We start from the raw sequence: 22,317 nt of genomic DNA on the forward strand, positions 1-22,317 counted from the left end.
CATAAAGTACACCTGTGCCACACTTTATCTACAATTTGCATAATTGCTGGTACCATGTTGGGCTTGACAACCCCCTCTTTTCCCCTGACACACCTCAATCCTGGAGAGAAACATTTGTTTGCCAGTTATTTACTTCCTTCTCGCCACTCTCATTCTTTCCCACGTCACTGCCTCCCTCTCTCCCTGTGTCTCCCTGTAAGACCCTCCCTCTCTCCCTCCCTCTCTTCTTAGTGCCAGTGTTCTCCAGGCGAGCGCACAGTCAGCGTCAACTTGTCAGCTGGAGCAGAGCGTATCAGATTTCTACAGGACTGTGGGAGTCACACACCCCTGACTGAGCTACAGAAGATCAGAGCAGAGCAACTGCCCCTCACTGCCCGGCCAAAGAAGGTGAGTGGACTGAAAAGAAAACAGCTAAATGCTCACTCTGCTCTCCCGCGTCTACATTTTGTTTTCTTCTACATGTCCATTCCTTCCCTACCTGACCTCTTTTCACTTTGAACTCACTTTTTTTACCCTCTCACTCACACTCTTACCTCAGGTCGTGCCAGACGTGGATGAGTGACTCAGACGGTTTGTTTCCACAGCCCTAGTGTGTACAGTAAATATCCACAGGTTGCAGTGTGTTCGGTTAAAGACCATGTTCGTAGAAAGACAGTTTTCTGTGATTTCAACAGCTTGCTTTAGCTACAAGAGGAAGTAGATGTGCTCAGTTGCTTTAGGGCCTTACCCATGTTCAGTTATTTGCCTAAGAGAGACACCCAGCTGATAAGCCTGCTTTTAGAAATAAGTGATATTCTTATATTGTTCTGGAGTTTTGTGCAGGCAGAAGAAGTTTTTCCCTCTTGTTCTAATACGTATTTCACTACTCTGAGAGACAGGCATGGGTTTGGGTAAACAGAGGTGATGGAGGTACTGAAGTGGATGCAGTTTTTCAGTGTGTACACTATGAACACGGCGGTGACACCACAGCCAGACGTGCCATAATAAACCCTCATGTGTCTTATCATTTTTCCCGAGACGTTTCCTGAAACTTTTAAATGTCAGCACCCTCTGTACTCCATGGCAGGAAATATATAAGTATAAAAGAGATGCTTAAAGGGCACTGTTTTTCTCAGGCATTGAATAGGCGTAGGCATTTATATTTCCCATTTACAAAATGCCATTGTTTCGTGTCTTCTGCATTTTTTTCAGTCGTTGCCATTTTGTAACGAACTACGCTGCGACCTCTTTCTCCGTGACTCAGTCTGTGGGTTTCTTCTGCAAGCTGCAATCCTCCTGCCTCGTATGAGTGTGTCATTCCATTCTGTATTTTTGTCTTCTTTCCAGACGCATCAAGAAGGAGCTTGTGCCATGAGGTGATCCCTCTATAAAGCTTGTTTCGTCCAGCCAAGTGTTTCCCCACCTGCCTCACCTGTAGACATGGGGTTATGTGAGAGTATGAGGGGTTGGAGGCGGCAGGGCAGCGCTGCAGTGTTCAGGGCCGGTGTAGGAGTGTTGCTGCTGGGGCTCAGCCTGGCTCAGACTGCCCCTCCACGCGCTGCTTGTCCAGCTGCCGCTGCCCCACAGAGCCTCGCCCAGCCCCAGTACCAGAACTCAGCAGGGGAGGACACCGTTGTGGCTTTCATGGCAGCTCTGGTCCAGTCCTTCCTGCACACAGTCCAGCCTAACCCCTTTCCTAAAGGTCAGTGTCGTCAGTATTACTCACTGAGCAAACATCCTGAACCTTTGATGCACAGAACTCTGTCGACCTACTCACAGACTCCCCACAGGACAAACGTGACACATCACATTTAATCTTCAGATCTGCTCTAAAGCTAGTAATGTTCACACAAATAAGACGACAGGGTCAGTTAATCATTGAGCCGATGGAAATTCTCGCATTTGGCCAATCTTTAACCTTTATGCCCTGTTCTTTCAGGCTGATGTTTGTTACGACTTGTGTCACACCTGCTGCCTTTTGTCTGTCCCTGCGATGAGTTGTAATTGTTCCATAAACCCTTCTTTGTTTCGTACATTACTTCCTGCTTGGTATTGATTTCAAAATGAAAATGTGGACACAAAAACCCTCCAGAGAAGCTTTGTCTGAACTCATTGTACTCATCAGGTGATCGTCATGTTGGATATGATGGTTTTAATGCTGATACGTGAGTAGATTTCAGCCAGTAGCCTCTTAATGGCTGATAAACCTTTTTTCCTTTCACGGCACTGTCTGTAATTGCTCTATAATAAAGCAAATGGTTTGATGGCCTCTTGTAAACTGTGGACTTCCAGATGGCAAAGGGTCAAAGACTCAAGCTTGATGAATTAAGGGGAGAGGCAACAGGTGAAAAGGATCAAAAATTAACAAATAGATTAGGGGTATCAATAGGGTTGATACTACAAGTTTTATGAAACTTTGAGGCATTATTTAATTGAATTTGAGCTAATTTGCATACATTTCCAGAACAGAAATCTGAACATTGGATAAAGCCAGGTTCAAAAGTCATTCTTTTTACATATTAGAGTCAAAGGTTTTTATAGAGGGAATTTTTAATAACTCTTTTATCACTTCATAAATCAGAAGTTACAACAACAACCATAGAAAAAAGGAATAAAATGATATAAATCAGGCTATGACGACAAGTTAATTCTGGAAAACTCCTCAGAATATAGACAGGAATAAAACTGGAGGGTTTGGTGTATTTAAGTGCTACTGAAGTGGAGATTTCTGGCTTAGAGTATGAGAAAAAACAGACCCTTCACTCAAATGTAGATTCATGATCTGCCCACCCTGCCCATGTCTCATTTCTAGCTGAGTGCCCTGGATTTGTTTTGGCTTAACGACCTAGCTAATGTAAGAAGCCGTGTGACACATTTTAAAAACAAGAACCTTATGAAAACATCGTAAAGGTCCAGTGTGCAGGATTTCAAACTGAACACTGGCTCCAGTGAGAGTCTCGCATTTTTTTCATGTTTTTATTGGCCACCATAGGGAAGGGTGAGCAGAGGTGTACTTAGCTGTCTGAAATCTGCTCTCTCACCACTAGATGTCACTAAATCAGACACACTGGACCTTTAAACTTGTGCTTGATGCTTGACGGCTGCGTACATGATTTAATGTTAAAAGAAGGCCCTAAACAGGTATTTTTCTAAAGTAACCTGTAACAATAATACACAAAAAGACATAATTACTGGCAGTCAGCTAGGCAGACATGCTGACAGTTACAGCCTATGAGAGAGCAGACAAAGTTGAATCCAAACCTCACATGTTTGCTCTTGTGTTTTAGGTTTTTGAAAGAGTGCAAAAAAAGACGCCACCCTCCAAATTCTTGAGATACAAAATCTTATCTTACAGCCTCATGCAGACTGCATCAACATGTAGAGAAATGCAAAGCTTTTTTTTTTTTTTTTTTTTTTTAAATATGTAGGGCTTGGTTTAGTGGCGACACTAGCTTCTTAAAAACTTTTTAGAGTGTAATGCTAGTAAATTAGAACCATTAGACCAGTGGCGCAACTCTCAAGTAGCTCCCAGTAATATTATATTGTAATTCACAGAGACTCCAACCAGAGATTGGTATTAAAAGTAAAGCATTTTACAGTGATACACATCAGGTTTTAAAAAAAGGGGGAAATGCAAAGCAATGAGGTAAAATGCAAATTTCCAGGGCATGGCAGACTGAAATCTGATGTGACACGGACAAATGGTGAGAACTACAAAGGTAGTTTGTGTGAAGGACACCTGAACTTTTTCCTCCCTTCTCAGTTACCTGTGCCTGTGTCTGGTGATCAACAAAAACAGGGTTCTGTGGGACCATAAACAGCAGGTTTTGTACTATTGTTTTTTTTGTGTGTGTGTAAAAACCTAATCTCTCCTGAAAGCTGTCCAGGTTTCCAAGTAACCACAAGATGGAGGTGTCAGATTTCCACTTTTACAATGAGAGAGATTAAAATGTTTGTACGGAGCAAAGGACACATTATCCTGGCCTGGCCTGGCTTTTGTGCATGGATAACTGGGACAGAGACCGGCAGCGTAGAATAGAATTGGCCTCTGAAAGTTGCTCAAAAACACAGAGCCGCAAAAACAAAGCTGTCTTCTCTTTGACTTCTTTCTAGATCTGATCCTGAAAATAGTCCAGGATATTGAGCGAGTGCAGTCAAATCAAGAAATCCTCAAAGAAGTAAGTGGCCGTGCATGAGTTTCACATATTCCAGGATGTTGGAATAAACTTCTATATATGAAAAACAACACACTGACACACCCTCCTTAGAAATCCCTGAGCTGGTAATCTGAGAACGCTTAATGTTAAAGCAGCTTTGTATGTATGACTGATGTTACTGAGACTCTTTCATCTGCTCTGATTGTGGACTGTCACCACGGTGAAGTAAAACAACTGCCTCACCGTGTTTGACGTCACGACACACCGCAACGACCTGCCTCTGTTCTGCCGCCGAGGCCTTGAAATTGATATTTGTGCCATTTTAGTTGTAATTCATATCATCTGTCTCTGCGTGTGCTTTGTGTTCAGACCCTGCTGTACCAAGTGGGTTTCCTGGTGTGCACAGCCATTGGCGTCCTGTACATCGTTCTGATGCCCATAGTTGGTTTCTTCTTGGCGTGCTGTCGCTGCTGTGGCAACTGTGGTGGGAAGATGTACCAGAAGCAGACGTCCTCTATTCACTGTCGCAGAAGAAGCCTCTACTGGAGCGCATTTGTCACCACAGTCATTATCCTGTGAGTGTGTGTGTGTGTGCGCACGCTCGTGTGCGCTCTTGAACGGCATAATGATGTGTTATCTGAAATTAGCATGGAAAAAAGACAGCTTGAATGTGCATGCCTCGCTGCCTGTGTGAATCTCTCTTGGCTTGACTTTGTGTTCAAGACGCAAGTTTAATTGTGTCTGTGAATATGTGTGTGTGTGTGTGTGTTTGTAGTGCCGGGAACATATGCATGTTCAGAAGTAATGAAGCCCTCAATGTGAGCATGGACCAGAGTCCAGCGGAGCTCAACAAAACTCTAGACAACATCAACACCTTCCTCGGCGCCGTGCCTCAGGTGAGAGAAACCCTCTTGGTGCTTGAAGTGCGTGTATGAGCCTGGAAAGATACAAAGGTCAAAGGTCTGGGAAGATCTTATTCTGTATCAGTGACAATGTTACAACCATGAATGACTTTGTTGTCACATGACGTCCTGCGCCTCTGCCATCAACGTGCTGTGAGTGAGTCAGTCCACTGATTAATGACCAGCGCTGCACTCTGCAGTGTCAATACGCTTATCTCAAGATACAAGAGACTGGGAGAAGGTTGGAGGGAAAGACAAGGTTGTGTTCTGTTTGTTCTCGTCCATTTGCAAAAGCTGCTATGCATGATTAGCTCACGGAATCAGTCCCTGACATATTTGAAGCCATATCTTGTGTGCACACTTTCATATAGTTTGTTTTTCCTCTGTGTATCTCCAGCAAGTCGACTATGTGGTGAATGAGAGCTACAAAACTGTACAGCATGTTACCAGAAACCTAGATGGTGAGAACGGAGAACTAGTAATGACTAACTCTAAAAAATTACTCTAACCGCTGCGATACAGTGTCGCTATTAACCGCCTCACTCCTATTTGTCTGCATGAATCAGCCATTGGGCCTCAGTTGGGAGCAGGGATCCAGGAGCGGTTCAGAGGAACCCTGGACCCAGCGCTGAACTCAATTAGACTTCTGGATCAAGGTATGGTGCACCTGCATGCTCTGTCCTGTTTCAGTCTCAGTATGTAAATGCTTCTTTGCATACTTGACTGGAGATCAGTAATCGCATGGGCGGGGAGCTGCTCATCAGTGCACTGTGCAGCTTCACTGCATTTCACTTCATATGTCTTCAATTAAGTCTTTGATGTACTGACAGGTTTCAGGTGACCAACTGTTTTTATAAGTTATCACATAATAGAAAAAAGGAAAGAATACAAAAGGCTAAACAGCAACATACCAGTACAGAAATAATTATACAGCTGAAATGAAATGCAGCTACATAAAAGGGATCTTTTTTACATTTCTGTGCCCAGAGAATCTTTTTTTATGTTATAAGTCCTCCATTTCCAAGTTGACAAATGCAGTGCTGATGCATCATTTACATGCCATGTTTCTGAGCACTGCACGTCTGCTCTAACACAGAGCAGGCTCAGTAGAGCAATACGGAAAATATTTCTAGTGCTTTACTCAGAGCAGCTGGGTAATATCTCCCATAATAATCAATTTCCTGCTGTTCTCTCATTGTGCTCACGTTTTCTCTTAGATCTTCCATTCACGGCAGCTTTTTAAATTGCTCGTGAATTCAAAGCAGCTATCTTCCACAGAGGCCACAGATGAGTGTCAGATGATGATTATTTTTTTTAAACCTGTGTGATATTTGTCTGTTTTTTATTTGTATGGGCAGAGACTGTCAAAACCGATGGTCAACTGGACAATCTGAACTCCTCTTTGGCCCTGCTGCAATCCAGCGTGGACCGCCTCCAGGCCAATGTCACCGCTGTTAAAAATCAAATCAATCAGACTTTATTCAACACAAGCTGCAAAAACTGCAGCACCCTGATTCCAGAGCTGCAGAAACTAACACTGGGTGCCTCCATCTCTGTAAGTATACTGATTTTGCATGATGGCATATTCCTTTGTTTTCTCCTCCTGCGGATGAATTAAAACAACAAAGGCAAATTAGAATGGGGTTGGTCTGAACATGCACTCCTGTCAGCTTGTTCGTCTTTATGCGAAAGAGGAGTCAGGTTCAGCTCCTGAGATTACAAATGTGCTGACGTACAGACTAAGAATCAGCCCTGTTACGAGACATCATTTCTGAGGCAACAGGAAGAATCATTTCTGCAACCAAACCACCTCTGACGCAGGCTGTGTCACGCATGATAATAGCTCTTCATTTTTGGCTTTGTCGGAACAGCTGATTTGTCCTCCTCCCATCTGCTCTCATGTATTCCTCCTACACTGCTCTGTGACACATACAGACACCCCCCACCTCCCATCTCCTCTTCTCATCAGTAGTTAAATGAATGTGCTGTTTCATGTATGATAACAACAACAATGAGACATTTGCCAAATCCTTTTGTAGCAGCTCATGTAATTGTGCCTCTTTGATAACCTCAGTGAAAACTTCGAGGTGCTTGTTTTGCTGCAGTCTGCTGCCCCCTTCTGTTAGCTTCAGGCATAACATGTGATTACATGTGATTGCTGGTCACAATGGTTGCACGTGTGTGACTGTTTTTGTTCTCCACAGAGTCAGGGCTTGAACGAGCTCCAGTCTGCAGTGGATGAAGTCATTAAAACTAACCTGACGTCCAAAATCAAGGAGGTCAGTGACTTCTGACAGTGAGATACACGCTCATATCATCAATCTTCACCATATAAAGCCTGCCTTGTTATCAAATCGGAGTAAGCAGGCAGATAGAGGGAAGAGTGTAACCAAAGTTTTAACCAAAGATAATTTAGCGAAAAAGCCAAGCATGGATTTGGGCTGTGTTTAGCTTCACGCTTGGAAGTCAGTAATAAATCACTGGCTGACTGCTACTTTCTCATAGAAAAGAACTTAACTTAAAGACACAATTCAAACCTGGACACACAAACACAATATTTCAAAAGTATTTATGTGATATTATGAAAATGAGTGGACTTGTCTTCATCTCAGGTGGAGGATTATTTCAACAGCATTCCCGAAATTGTGACCAATGACACCAAGGATGTAGTTCAGAGTGAGTGACATTGTGACACATTTACTCTCCCAGACTTCAAGGCCTTCACTTCTCTTTAAAATAATCGTTTCTCAATGAACTTATAAGATCAGTTTGAAAACATATTTGTGTTTGTGTGTTTTTTAGACAGCAAGCAGCTGCTGGGTGACATAGAAACGCAGATATCGCAGGTGACCAATGACATCCCTTTATCCGCTCTGACCAACGTGTCGGGGACTCTGGACCAGGTGCAGAGAGAAATCGTCAGGGTCACGCCGGTGCTCGAGAGAGCTGAGTATATTAGGTAAAAAGCCGGGATGTGCAAGCCTCATGGGTGTGATCAGTGCAAGAAACAGCCAAAGATCAGTCATCGTGTGTGTATGCTTCTCCAGATGGGCAGTGTATGTGCTCCTGTGCGCCGTGGTCCTCCTGGTGGTGGTGTGTAACCTCCTTGGTCTGGTCCTGGGCCCTCTGGGCCTGACATCCAAAGCAGACCCCACGAAGCGCTCCTGCACAGCAGATTGTGGAGGCATCTTCCTCATGATGTGAGTGCTGGGTTGTCATATAGATTTCAGTCACATAGCTTTACCCCCTGAGCTCTGGTTTGATCTCTGACCTGGATGTGGTTGCAGGGGGGCAGGTTTTAGCTTTCTCTTTGGCTGGCTGTTCATGATCCTGGTGCTGGTGCTGTTCCTGCTGGGTGGGAACATGTACACTCTAGTCTGTCAGCCCTGGAACAATGGACAACTGCTAGAGGTGCCAATACCAAAACAAACGCACGCACGCACCTCTATCTGGACGCATCAGAAATACAAACATGCAGCGTTCAGTGTCCTCATGTTCATATTATTCCCTCTTCTCTCCGCAGCTCATTGATACTCCAGGTGTAATTCCAGGGTTGGAGATCGGTCCATCTTTGGGATTGAAAACCAACATCAACATCTCTGATGTCTATAGGTATGTGATGCCAGTTCAGATCTACCACTGGAACAAAGACACCTGTCAACCCCAGGAAATGAAAAATGCAGCATTTCTTCTTCCCTTTTTTTGCTCTTAAGTCAGCAGGATTCAGAAAACACCTTAAATCTGTAATTGTGATTAGGTGCTTGCCTTTGTGATTATCTTTGCACATATTCTCTGTACTGTGAACTCTTTTCATTCAACATATGTCAACATATTTGACATATTTTTATTAGTGTTCATATTCTGTTTTGTGAATTTGTCTTTTATTCATGTTTCTTGACTTTTGCAGTACTTTCTTTTTGGTTCTTACTCTATTTATTGCTTTGCACCAAAATACCAAGGCCAGTTCCTTGTATGTGAAGACCCGGACAGTAAACCTGATTGTGGCTTGACGTTAATGTTTACAGGGACTGTGACAGAAACCAGCCTCTGTGGACAACACTCCACCTGTACGAGGTCGTAAACCTTGAAGACCTGCTCAATGTGTCCAAAGTGAGTTTTCTCGTAGTCAGACTTGGAATAACTTGATGCTGTCTAAACTATATCCTCATTTGTAATGTTTGTTTTCTCCTCTCTGTCATTACGCAGTACACGGACCAGATCGAGCAGAACTTTGAGAACACAGACATCACTCTGTCCACCATCACTCTCCTGAGCCCTGAAACGAAACAACAGCTCAGCAGCTTCTCCACCACGGCTCAAGAGTTTGACTCCGCCGCTCTCACGCAGCAGGTGGGTATTATTCATGGGCTTCATCGTTACATGTACCCATGTGTGACTGTGCACTTGTGATCCATCATCCCTTGCTTGTCTCTCTCAGATGAACAACATTTCCAGCATCAATCTGAATACAACAGCAGCTAAACTTGATGAGCTCGCTGTCCTTCAAGTGAGTCACAAGACATTAACATAAAACCAAATCCTCTGTTAATATTTGACACTTTTACACTCTGCTTTTCTGCACTGTCACATGACTTGTAACTGAATACACGAGGCCCACATCTGGTTAACCAGCCATTTCTTTATTGCCAGACAAACAATAATATTAAGAAAGAGCTCCAGAATGAGGCCCAGGACCTGAGGCAGATCCAGGCTGCCATAGAAACAACCATTAACCCACAGCTGGTGAGTAGCTTGCTCTACCTGAACCATCATCTCTCCTAGTCTCCTCATTCTGCCCCCCCCCCCCATGTTGGTCATCCATCTGAATTCAAACATAGACATCTACTGCTTTTGCCCTCAGGAAAACCTCAACTCGACCATCAAGGGCCTTCGATCCATCGTGGAGAAAATCAATGTGAGTACACTGTCTAACGCCTGGAAGTGCCAGGATTAAAGATCGTTCTCCTCTCCTCCCTTCTGCGGCTTATTCCTCTCCTCCCCGGCTCTTCCAGGGAACGGTGGGGGAGGTGCTGAGCAACGTGGACGCGGCACAAGACTTCCTCAACACAAATACGACACAGATCGTCGAGACCGTGAGTAGAGCCACGAGTCACATGAGCGAGAAGAAAAAGTGCTCCGTGTGGTCTGTTAATGCCTGTGGTCGGTCAGTCATTTAGCCAGAGGGGGGCGAGGGGGAGGTGCTCTGGCTCAGCGGGTGTGGGTGTGCTGCTCGTAGTTGAAACAATGTGCTTGTTGGTTCCACATCCACAGGGCATGGATTACATCTGTATCTGTCGTCAGTTGTAGTCATGCATGCTTTGAAGTGAAGCAGATGTACTGATGGGTCCGGGATGACCTTTAGGGACTATTTCTTTTCTAAGGTTCAGCTTATGTCATGCTGGTAGAATCCTTAGATACATATTACAACACTTTTTCAGTGTCTGCACTAGCCTCTAGTGCGTGTGAAGCCTCATCTGGTAGCGGTCCTAACGATCTTCAGGGTCCAAACAAAACATGGAGAAACAACAGACTTCCTCTGACTTTAATGACCTTTAAATCTGCTATCTTTGTCGACAAATCCCACAAAAAGACCAAACTCAGTTAGTCCTTCTCTCGATATTGTCAATCCAGTCTGGGGCCCTGAGGTCTTTTGTTTCAGTTCAGTTAAAAAAGAAGACGACTAAAATGCTAAAGTTAAATCAATAATAAAAGTGCAAGTGCGAGAAACTGTCCCCATAGACCCCCATATTAAAATGCCCAACTTTACAGCGGTTGTACAGGCTGGTACAGAAAAGCTCTCTTTTTTCACACTTCAGGACAACTGTACGGGGTAAATTTCTGTATGACTCACTCAGTTGAATTATATTAGGGCCTAAAGTTATGCATCGTTATGGGCATGGCAGCTTTGAATGACAGGTAGCCGCAACCGGCTTCATTCGGCCGGCCTCAACTCCACCCAAACTCCACCTCCTTGCCGATTTTAGATTAGCAGGAAGTTTGGCGGAGTCAAGTGCAGCCAAGATGGCGACGGCTGTAGCCACTGTCACTGAGCTCCACAATGGCCCTTCAGGGTACTATGGGTAATGCCATGGAGACAACGTCCATGTTTTATTTAGTGTGTTCCTAAAACAGCTGGTCATCACAGTTTTTAGAAAAAGTCCGCCAAGTAATAATAAATACTATAGTTGTTGGGAGCTATATAAGGATGCATAATAATACATATCAGTTTGTGGGATTGACACAAAATAAATTGCAGAGCCCGTATTCATTATAATAAAGGAAAATGTCACCCAGTGCAGCAGCTTGGCTCATTTATGTGTTTTTCATAGTTTTTGGGTAATGATGGAGGTCTTCAGCACAGAGGAATAGACTGTATCAGGCTCTTACTCCACTGACAATACTTGTTAGTAGGATTAAGCCATTGTTGGTTTTAGTCTTTTCATGGGATTTGTTGACAATAAATATAGAGTATAGAATATAACCAGACTTATCCTTTAAGATTTAATGCATTATGTAGAGTACTTTGAATTGCCTGTGCTATATGAATATACTTGCTATTGTAGTTATTTACGGGTCACTTCAGAGGATTTACCCAGAATTCCACTTGCTGAGATGGCCAGGCATTCCACATGACTCCCCACTGCAAAGCAGGGAGAAAATGTGTGGAATTTACTTTGCTCTCTCTCTGTCATTCCCAGGAAAGCAGAAAGTTTCTGGACTGTCAGCTGCATTACTTTGTTGTTTATGCGGACTGGGCCAACCTCACGGTAAAGTCTGTTCAGGTTTTTTACACTTTAAACGTACCGCGCATGCGCTTAAAGTATGCGTCCAATGTTTTTGTAAGCAAATGAGCCTTTTGCACAGTTGCTGATGTGTGTCTTCTCTCTCAGATCACGCAGCAGGTGGGCCGCTGTGGCCCGGTGGCAGGAGCTGTGGACTCTGTTGAGAACATCCTTTGCTCAAACATAGTGGAGTCTCTGGTGAGGATCAGATGTATTTAACCACACTTACAGCCTGATGTTTGCATTAAATGTTTTTCCTTTTTATCAGTTCTGTATCCACCCATGCTCTCTGTCTCTCTGCAGAATGCGTTCTGGTTCAGTCTGGGCTGGTGCATAATCTTCTTCATACCCAGCATCATCTTTTCTATCAAACTAGCCAAATACTACAGGAAAATGAAGTACTCTGACGTCTATGAGTGAGTAACCCAAGCAAAAAAAAAACTGCAAACAAGCATCTACTGGATGTGATTACACGCTGACATATTCATGTGTGCGCATGTTGTGCGAGAATCACATGACTGATTCATTTGACTGTGCCAGCCAGCCTTTGACTGACGTTAATGTCTTTATTTTCAGCGACCACATAATCATGAACCACATCCCTCGGGCCCAGATGAAATTCACCTGAGAAGACAGCATATGTGCAGCTTTAAAAGACTGCAGGCACAACTGTGGCATGGCTGGACAAAATAAAAACACATGGTGCACTCCTGCACAGATGTGGCACAAGTCTCAAACTGGAAAAAAAAAAGAGTTGGGTTATCTACTTAAGTCTTTTTTAATTTTGTGTTTCACCATAAGGTGGAGAAGCAAAGCCACTTATTAAGGGACAGCAGTGATCATACAGTACATTTCACACATTACATGCAGTATCTTTGAATTGAGCTCAGGAGGACGCAGGGCGTAAGGGAATCTGCAGGGATTTTTTTTTATTCTCCATCATTTTAAATTGGACTTGTTTCATTTATTGTATTTCATCAGTGATTTGTGTGCATTTAATGTGATGAACTGTGAGCTGCTGCTGGATTCAGACAACATGTGCTCCATATTTCAAATGGTCAAGCTGATTTTTGTCGAGAGTTGATCACATTTACACAGTCGTATGTCGTGATGTTGGTGTGCAGTGCTCTCACAGAAGGCAGCAGTGTTATTACAGGCATGCGTGATGTGGCAGCCTCTGTCTGTATACCACAGAGGTTTGGCAACCTAAGTCCAGTGGGAAACACTTTGTAATGAAATTCTCAATTACACTTGCACTAGTGTTGGAAATCAAAGCACAATTTCCTGTGTGAATCATGAAATTAGTACACTTTTTTTTAATGTGCCAGATGTGACTGGTATAACTGATGCCGCCACGTCACTGCCGTTTGCGAACTACACAATGCAACTATTAAGTGTTTTGATACAGTACATGTGTTTAGAAATATTGAATTTGCCTGATGTGATTCATGATTGGATGATGCTGATTTTTGTACTTTGTACCACTTTGTACTCAATTAATGTTTATTTCTCTGTCACACAGCACTTTATATGGTCTATTTGCTCAATGTGATCAAAAGGTTGTGAACATTTCTGTAAACTACTGTAAGTAAAAAGTGTCAGTCGGCTGTGCATCTTTCTACCTTTTATCCGTGACATGAGAGGAATCTCATACATCAGACGGCGTCTATTTTCCATGCTAACCATGAAAGTACTCTTCACAGTGCATATTTGTAGGTCAGTATGTCCCTTTGGATCTACCGTGAACCTTCATCACACTGCAGCTGCATATTCAAGTCTGTACAGTTAATGTGTGACAAAGACACAATTATTTTGCTTAGGTGGGATCTCAGCACTCTGACTTCCTGGTAGATCAGCTGTCTCAGTCTCTTATCTCACTTGCTTGTTAGGATGGTTCACAAACAGTTAAAAGCATGCAATTGTATATATAACAGCATGATTACACCGATTACATTCAATTTTGTAATATACCGTGGTAGACAGACGTGGTGTGTCTTTGTAATCATGATTACTGTCGAGTTCCCCACTCATGTGATGCTATGTAGATTAATTAACGGAAGAGGAAAATACAATAATAATAACAGACATAGCTTGTAGTAAAAATCTGCAAAAAAACAAAACAACAGCAAACAGGCCGTTCCCCCTAAATGGAGCAGCCGTCTTCTAAATCAACTGCAGAGACGTTCTCAACAATGCAAATCCGGCTTTTCTCATAGAAATGAAATCACAGCCTTTGGGGGAAAGCGTCAATTTAATATGAGGCTGATGATCCATTCGCTATTTTATAGTCCAATCATGCGAGACATGGAGCAGCAGTGTGGTTATTAAATCTGTAAACTCCGTTAACTTAAGTATCCTGAAAAGTATTCTGAGCTCCGACAAGCTTCAGTGCTGCTTTTCTGTTGGAAATTCCCTTTCGTGCGAAATATAAATTAACTTTACCCTGAGAAACCTGTTAATGTGAGTGATGAAAATATACTTTAACGCAGTTAGCCCTCTCCTGATGCATTCATTCGTGTAGCCCTGCATAGTCAGCTGTTCAGAGACAAGCAGAGGACAACAGGTTTGTACTTATTGTTTACAGGATGCAATCTATAATTAGAACAAGGTAATCGATGGCGCTACAGCACCAGCAGGACTCAGAGCCTTGTAACGCGAGAGGCTGGATGCAGAGAAAAGAACGTGTGACATGAGGTGAAACAGAAAGGGAGGCGGGATGGAAAATGGAGAGACTGGCTGAGGGACGTTAGGTATCAGGTTATGAATTTCTGCAGCTCTCTGCCGTTTTGTTGCCCTTTGAGACGACTCAGCCTCTTAATACCCTCTGTCTCTTAAGCTGAAGATACAAGACTCGCCGTCCTCCACTTTCCACCTCTGCACTTACTCCCCTCCTGTGATCATACCCTCACGTCCCCATGTGAAACGTGCCTATTTGCTGCGAGGGCCAGCTGCCACCCGTGTTTTTGTTGTTATCAGAGTTAGTTAAAAGCGGCGGCTTCTGATTCAGAAGCTTAATGGATAACGGCTGAACATTCCTCTCATGGGCCCTGACCATGGAAACATTTGAGTGCATTTACACACTCAAATCCTTCCACCACAACACACACACACACACACACACAGGACTGCAGCTGTAAGTGGATTTGTCCATGGAAGGGATATGGTGAAACTCAGAAATGGGGGCAGTGGATGAATGAACTGTGTGTACAAGACCTCAAATGTTGGCACACGCTTTTACATCTGTGGACTGTTTTTCAGGTTAGAAAGACTGAACTGTAAAGCTAAAAGAGACTCTTTGACATTTCAGCTGTTTCACATTGATGAGTGTGTGATCTGTCAGCTAAACCTGTTGTTGTGCAGTGGTGTGAATAAAATATGCTGACAGAACAGGAAAAAAAAACAGACCTACAGCTGTCTGTGGGAACAGGTGCTTGGCAGGTAGGTGACATTCAGAGGTACCATTAAAAGAAGCTAGCTGACAGCTGAATGGTTTGTTAACTGGCTGTCTGTTCAGTGCATGCATAAGGGCCGTCACAGGGACACAATACAGTGCAATCCAAATTGGCCACAAGAAATTAAAGCTATCAAAACCTGAACATTACATGCTTTCAATTTGCTGCCAGGCTGTAATAGTGGATTGCATTACATTGTGCAAACACAGAACAAGTAACTTAACATGCAAAACTCAGGACAGCAAACAGAAGTTTTATCCTCAGTTTAATAGCATACAGCATCCATTCATAAATACTTTTATATGTTTCTTTTTTCACATACTGCTTGAAGGAGAGCAACGCCAAAAGTAAACAAGGAGACAATGTGTGAAACTGCCGAGCAAACCCAGGAGGAATTCCTATTTGTTAACAGGAACCAGAAGCAAAGTTTAAGGCAACTTAATATTTAACATCTGAAGAGTCGTAACGTCAGGCGGAGTGGCCTGTGTGGGGAAGTCAGGGAGTTCCCGGTGACTCTCAGATGGGCTCAAACACGTCTGGCACGCGGTGAAACTCTTGGCACCGAGCTGAAACCTTCTGCACAGATGTTGTCGTGCTTGTTCAAGCGTACAGCTTGGAATGACACGACTAATACACCAATCAGACCAGAGCAAGAAATCAGCATGCTGAAATTAAAATGTCATAAAAAAAAAACAACCTTTGACTGCAGAGGCCCGGAGCTGTTACTCTGATCAAAAAACCCAGACACACCGTACTCTACGCTACAGAGAACGGATCCTCTGAGCTAAAACCGGTTCTTTCTCCTGAATAAGAGCAGAGCTGAGGAGGCGCAGCAGGAATGTGGCACTACCCTGTAAATGAAGAGCAGCACTGCGAAAGTGAAAGCAGCATTTTGGAGTCTGACTGTCACTCATTTAAGACGTCTTCCTCAGACTCTTCAAACGTCTGACATTTTGTTTTTCGAGGCTTCACATTCACATACAAACACTTTCTTTGACTATAACAAACTACACAGACCGCTCCAACAGAAAGCATTGACGCAGGCATCAAAGACAACAGGCACTTAAATACGCTTTTGTTTCCAGCACTTAATCTGAGAACATTCATCTCAACAGATGCATAAAAAGCACGGTACGAACGATACTGACTGGGGTGACGGACTGGAGAAAAGTGCAATCAGTTTCAAAGCATAGAGAAAACTACAGGCCCAAAGAGACGGAGGAGCCTAGCATCTCTAATAACATTACCCTCACCGGGTCCATGAAGGAAGACGTCCATGACCTTATGCAAGCAGCAGGGCGCCTGTGTTAGTCACAATGTGCCCAACCCACACTCAAGTCCTAACAGAATTACCTCAGCAATTGAATTTAAACTCGAACTGTGAGTCACTTTTACTGGCTATTCGCTCTGGAATGTCCTGTGAGTGGAGCTGCGAGGGACAAGATGGAGTCTGGAGGGACAAATGGAAAAATGGAAGCAAAAGCCGGCCAGACAGACTGCTTTGGGTTTGGATTAAAGATGGTCTGGTCGGGCCCATCGAAAACAGGTGGTGCTTAAAGAACAGCACCTGTAATATGTTGTGTACAAAACCAGAAGTCAGTAAAGGAACCTTGGACCCACCCACCCCTCCTCTTCTAAATCATGCCACACTTAAAACAAACATTTGAACACAAAGGCCAGCTTGTCTGCAGAACACTCAGTAGATTACCCACCGCATGAGCACACTTTGAAATCAACAAGGTAAAGGCAGATATGCTTGGCTTTGCAGCCAAGTTAGAGCTACTTTAAAGGCAAAGTAAAAGAATATTCTACAGATACGATGAACCCCAAACATGGGAGTTAGTGGCTTTGTTTTTCACTGAGCAGATACACACTAGGCTATACTGTCTTACCACAATATGATACATCTATTGATGGTATTCTGATTAAGGCTTATTCAAGGCAAGTCTATGCAATAACATTCTCATCCTCGTGCAGTTAAGGCTTATGAGATAAATAACAATGCAGACGCAGTATATACACATTGAGAATTAAAATTACCTGCAGTATTTACACTGGTAAGATCCTCAGTAGTCATTTCATAGTTTCTAGTAGTCATACGTCATCTGAAGTTACCAGTTGTTTTTAAAAACACCATCAAATATCACAATTAACTGCATTATACTGACGGTACCTGCAGGATACTGGTATTACTTCATATTGATTGTCAACACATACACAGCTTCACAGTTTATTCCGATTATGTCTGGAATGTGTTATGAGACAGGATTTGTTGTCCATTTTGAGTGTTTGTCCATTTTTGTGTCAATCACACTGGGTTAGCAGGTAGTGCCACCCTGGCCGTCGGGACGTTTGTGTGTGTGGACGACTGCTGTTCAGGTGTTCCTGCGAGCAGAGCCGGGGCGCTGTTGCCGCCCAGAGCTGAGTCCGTGCTGGGGTCTGTGACGGCCGTGGGCTGCGCTGCAGGCTGGCGAGGAGGCGCAGGAGGGGGGAACGATGGCGACTGGAGGATGTCTGCGTAGCGCTGGCTAGGCCTGGTCTCCCTCTGAAGGACTTTTCTCAGCAGAGGTTTCAACAGCCCGATGGTCAACTGGCTGCTCTGGGAGTCCACAAACGGGGCTGGGGATGAGGAGGTTAGGGCGGACATGGAGAAGGAGGAGGAGGATGAAGGGGGGGTGTTAGGAGAGGGGAGGTTTTTCAGCACCAAGTTGAGGATAGTGGTGACAGTGAGGTCCTCCGGGCACAGCACCCATAGCAGGTCCAAATAGGGGTCCAGGTCTCTGTGCTGGGCCACCTCACATAGCAGAGTAGTGAAAATCTCCTTGTTGAGCAGCGGACTCTGTTTGCAGAACTTCTGGGCCACCTGCATGACCCACTCCCATTGCTGCTTGGCCATGAGGATCCTCAGAGCCTGGAGGATGGCGTTGGGTCGCCCGCTGACCAGCAGCAGCTCCACCTCCAAGTCCTGGTGCTGGTCTCTGTCTTGGCTCAGGCTGGACAAGACGCACAGGGCTCGTTTGTAGAGCGGCACGTTGTTCTCCCCGCCCTCCCCCCCTCGCCCGCCAGAGAAGCTCCAGGAGGAAGAGGCCAGGCTCAGGCCCAGGCCGGCTGAGCCCTGCTGCTGCTGTGCGAGCTCGAGGAACTTGGGCAACCAGCTGGGCTGGAAGCGGAAAACTGAGTGGCAGAGGAGCTCAAACACGGGCAGGGTAGCCGGGGGAGCGGAGCTGGCAGGTTTGGCTTTGCAGCTGGCAACGTGATCGCCTTTGATGCTATGATTGTGTTTTGGCCTGCCGTTTGTGAATGGGAGGGAGGCTGGGGCGCTGGCTGTCACAGCGGGACTCAGGACAGTTTTCCACACGTCTGGGGGGGCCCTGCTGGACAGACAGCCCTCACCGTTGTAGTGCAGCTGAAGGGCTGCCTGCACCGCCCTCCACACCTGGCGGGGGAAGGTGTTGAAAATGGAGTTTAGGTAAAGCAGAGCCTCTTTATCCAGCTCTGAGGACGACAGCAGCCGCCCTACCTCTTTCTCAACTAGACTCTCACACAGTGCGTCCACCTCATTCACGCTCCCCCTCACTAAACTGCCCTTCACCTCCTCCAGAGAGACCAGAGCCTTGAGCTCAGCCTCCACAGAGCCCATTAGTTTATCCTGCCCCGCTGCACATCCAACACCTCCGTTCTGGGACAGCTCCGCTCCCTTCTGCCTGGACCCGGTGGTGAGGTAGTTCCTGAGGATGGAGGCCAAAGAGGTGGGAGCCTGAAACCTACCTCCTTTCTTCAGCGTGTCCACAGTGAGCTGGGTGCTGCTCAGGCTCCTCTGCTGGTAGTATTTACAGGCCTCCTCAAACACAGCCTCTACCAGGAGGGCTCCAGGATGAATACACTCCACTGTGCTGAAGCCAGACTGCTTCGTCTTAGAGTTGCAGTCTCTGGAGTCGGTGTCCTTCCTCAGTACCACAAAAAGTCCAGTTTCTGAGAGCAGGTGAGGTGCACATCTTTCAGCCCGGTTCACATACAACAACCCCTCTCTCTTCAGCGTGATCTTTTCCAGCTCTCTGCCACAGTTCACGTCGATCAGATGCAGGCTTTGCCCTATCAGCAGCGCCAGGGTGTCCTTGTACAAGCAGAGGCTTGTGTGAGTACCAGATTTTACCAAGCAGTTGTCTGCCAGTTTGTACACCTGCCGCAGCACCCCATCTTTCTGCAGGAGACACACCCAGCCCGTGCTGAGCAGCAGCAGCAGGCCTCCACAGGCTGCGGGACAGAAGTCATAGATCTCAGGCGGTTCAAGGGTCGATAAATATCCCAAACAGTCCGTCACCAGCCTTTTAAAGTCAGACTCTTTAGCGGAAAGCCTTTTCAGGGGAGTGTTCTTACATGTGGAGCTGACTGCGAAGGAGTCGTGGCGAGGGGACCAGGAGAGCAAAAAACAGGAAATGCTCAACAGCGGCTTGGCTTTCAAGTCAGGCAGGAGATGCACATACTCGCCTGAGCCGACCGCAGTGAATTTAGGATTGTTGTGGAGGGTGATTTTCACTCCCCCCAGGCTGACAGCCCCCTCCTCCACCTCGAAGTCACGTCTGCAAACACAGTATCTCAGCTTATTCCTGGGGGAGCTGAGGGCAGGGGAGCTTTCTGAAGGCGGCCTCTCCTCGCACCAGATGATAAGATTGGAGCAGGCACAGACGGACACCACTCTGGCTCGGGGGCTGTTGCACAAGTCCAACGTTTGCAGGAGATGCCAGCCGGGTGTGCACTCCCGGAATTTCCAAAACTCTGCTTTTCCATCCTCATAAACCACAGCCACAGCTGCGTCTCTGCTGCTGCTGTTATTATTATTATGGTCCAAATATAAGATATCCACAACAGGCGCAGTTCGTGTCGGCCACAAATCCGGCTTCTTCTGGTTCTGGGCCAGCTGTGGTCTCTCATACTTGTCAAAAGTCACAAGACCGACCTTAGGCTTGCGGAGGATAACATGGATGTGACGTCCATCAGGGCTCAGGCGAACATTTGACAGACTGCTGGTCAGTTGAAAGACATCAGCCAGCTCTTTACTGCCAGTATAGTCCCCGAAGTCTGACAGCTGCTCCAACACCAACCGCGCCATCACTATCTGTTCCCAGCCTTTGTAGCGGAATGTAGCTTGTATAATCAACTCGCCTGCTAGCTTGTATGGTACATAAATCTGACCTCGGGCTTCGCCGGAGAGGCTAAACTAACTGCATCCCGTTAGGTCCGACGAGGAGCTTCATCCCGTTGTTAACGCTGCTGCGGAAGGATACATCCTCCGACACCCTTCGACCCCGTTAACCCCATGTCGGCAGACGACACAGGAGCTAAAATGTTAGCTGACAGTAACCGCTTGAAAAGTTTTAAACCCCAGTCCAGAGAGGTACTTTACTCATGCCGATGCTATGCTAGCACTCCCCTGACATCACGGGATTGTTAATTTCCGGATACCGAGGACGCTTTGCATAAGAGGAGGAGCCGGACGACGACGCAGAGGCTAGCAAAGATTGTGATAGACGGCGAGAAGAGCAAACCGCCGGCGCGCGTCGGTCTTCAGTCCAAGATTCAAAGCAGTTGGTATGTGGAGTTTAAACTAACCGGAGTTAAACATCTTCACATCTTTGTGTCGACAGTAAAAACAGCAGCGTATCTTGAACAAATAGCGAACATATGTGTCAAAATCCACTGTAACTATTCTTCAAGTATCTGTGGACCCCAAACTCTTGTTTAACAGAAGTCCTGATAAAATGTTGTTCTGTATTAATTCTCGCTAGTATTGTGTCCGTGTAATTTGACCTGAGTTTTATAAGTGAGAAACACAGTTTGCTATCTGATGCTGAAATCTTTTTATACACAATATGTTAGCGCCAGCAATTTTGTCACCACAGTAGAAAAAAATGAGTATTTTTAGATTGAGGGCATTACAAAGCAGAAGAAAAAGATACCAGTAATAACATTCCCACGCGTTTGTTCTCTATTATGCGTCCTCATTTTTCATTTCATTTCACTTTATTCTTGTTATCTCTCTGGTTGTTGTGATTTAGTAGCATGTTTAACAGCAGTTTCTGTTGCCGACTGCAGTCCTGGAAGCTTCTGCTCCATCCAAAATGTGCATCCAGTATCTGTCTGCTTTGATGACATGTTTCAGGTCAAAATGGGCTCTGGAGCAGAGGGCTTGTGAAGGAGATTTTCAGTCAGTTCATTATGTTGTCTGCTTCCGTTTTGAGTCCTGAATAACTTGTACCTACCTTGCTTTGACTAGTATAAGATTTGTCAGTACATGCTCACCATTCAGTGGATTTGCTGTAGAAAAATGTGTAAATCAATATTGGGTCACAGTTTGGGCAGTTATCCTGATCAAAGATACTGAACTGCTCTCAGATCCAGCTTCAGTAGCTGACCTCGACCTCTGACCTTTCAACAGACAGTGCAAACAAAAAGAGCGTGCCGCTTTGGGAATCAATGGCATGGCACAGTTTGTTTTATTTGTGAGAGGGTAATGCATCATCTATATCTGCAGCAGTGCTGTTCCTGTTCAGTCTGAAAGTTGCAGTAGATGAGATGAAAACAATAGCTGGATAAGCACAAATGAGGAACTGTGCTAATTTCCTTGTCTGCTGTGACTCCATACCTAAAACAAGCTCTTTAAACCAGCTTTACCTCCACAGATAGAAACTGAGAAACCTTTTCTGTGCATCCTCGTTTGCTCAGCTGTGAAAATAAGAGCCTGCTTCACATCACAGACGTGGTTGCAGGAGGATTTGACATATAATGCTGGTCAGGCTTGGATAGAGGACAGCCTGGAAGGCTGGCATAGCACAAAAACACTGTTTTGTCTTTGAAGGAAAATAACATTTATTACAATGGGAGTGAACCGCCCAGTGGTGACTCAGTGTTATTTAGATCATATTTAGATCCTCAGATCTCTACATCTTCTTCCCTGCACAGTTACACACAGTTAGAATTTTTTCTTTATAGTCCGTTATACACACTCATGATTGAATAAGGGCACAGTGAGAAAGTTAAGGATGAG

General features: G+C 45.0%; 2 protein-coding genes across 2 annotated transcripts; one reads left to right on the forward strand and one right to left on the reverse strand.

Moving 5' to 3' along the window:
• The first annotated feature begins 263 nt into the window (after positions 1 to 263).
• Positions 264 to 13,431, forward strand: prom2 (prominin 2). Its single transcript, XM_041947435.1, has 24 exons — positions 264 to 387; positions 1,327 to 1,681; positions 4,093 to 4,157; positions 4,506 to 4,711; positions 4,912 to 5,032; positions 5,436 to 5,499; positions 5,605 to 5,694; positions 6,397 to 6,593; positions 7,243 to 7,317; positions 7,651 to 7,714; positions 7,841 to 7,997; positions 8,086 to 8,238; positions 8,326 to 8,449; positions 8,562 to 8,650; positions 9,064 to 9,148; positions 9,245 to 9,388; positions 9,477 to 9,545; positions 9,689 to 9,781; positions 9,900 to 9,953; positions 10,051 to 10,131; positions 11,737 to 11,805; positions 11,929 to 12,018; positions 12,124 to 12,236; positions 12,397 to 13,431. The coding sequence occupies exons 2-24, from the start codon at positions 1,420 to 1,422 to the stop codon at positions 12,446 to 12,448; spliced, it is 2,517 nt and encodes an 838-aa protein (XP_041803369.1). The 5' UTR covers positions 264 to 387; positions 1,327 to 1,419; the 3' UTR covers positions 12,449 to 13,431.
• Positions 13,432 to 15,558: 2,127 nt separating this feature from the next.
• Positions 15,559 to 20,703, reverse strand: LOC121613849 (Hermansky-Pudlak syndrome 6 protein). The gene has a single exon (XM_041947523.1). It carries the CDS (start codon positions 20,380 to 20,382, stop codon positions 17,581 to 17,583), a length of 2,802 nt encoding a protein of 933 aa, XP_041803457.1. The 5' UTR covers positions 20,383 to 20,703; the 3' UTR covers positions 15,559 to 17,580.
• Positions 20,704 to 22,317: the final 1,614 nt, after the last annotated feature.

The sequence above is a fragment of the Chelmon rostratus genome, chromosome 11 (assembly GCF_017976325.1).
Source record: "Chelmon rostratus isolate fCheRos1 chromosome 11, fCheRos1.pri, whole genome shotgun sequence".
Lineage (NCBI taxonomy): Eukaryota > Metazoa > Chordata > Actinopteri > Chaetodontiformes > Chaetodontidae > Chelmon > Chelmon rostratus.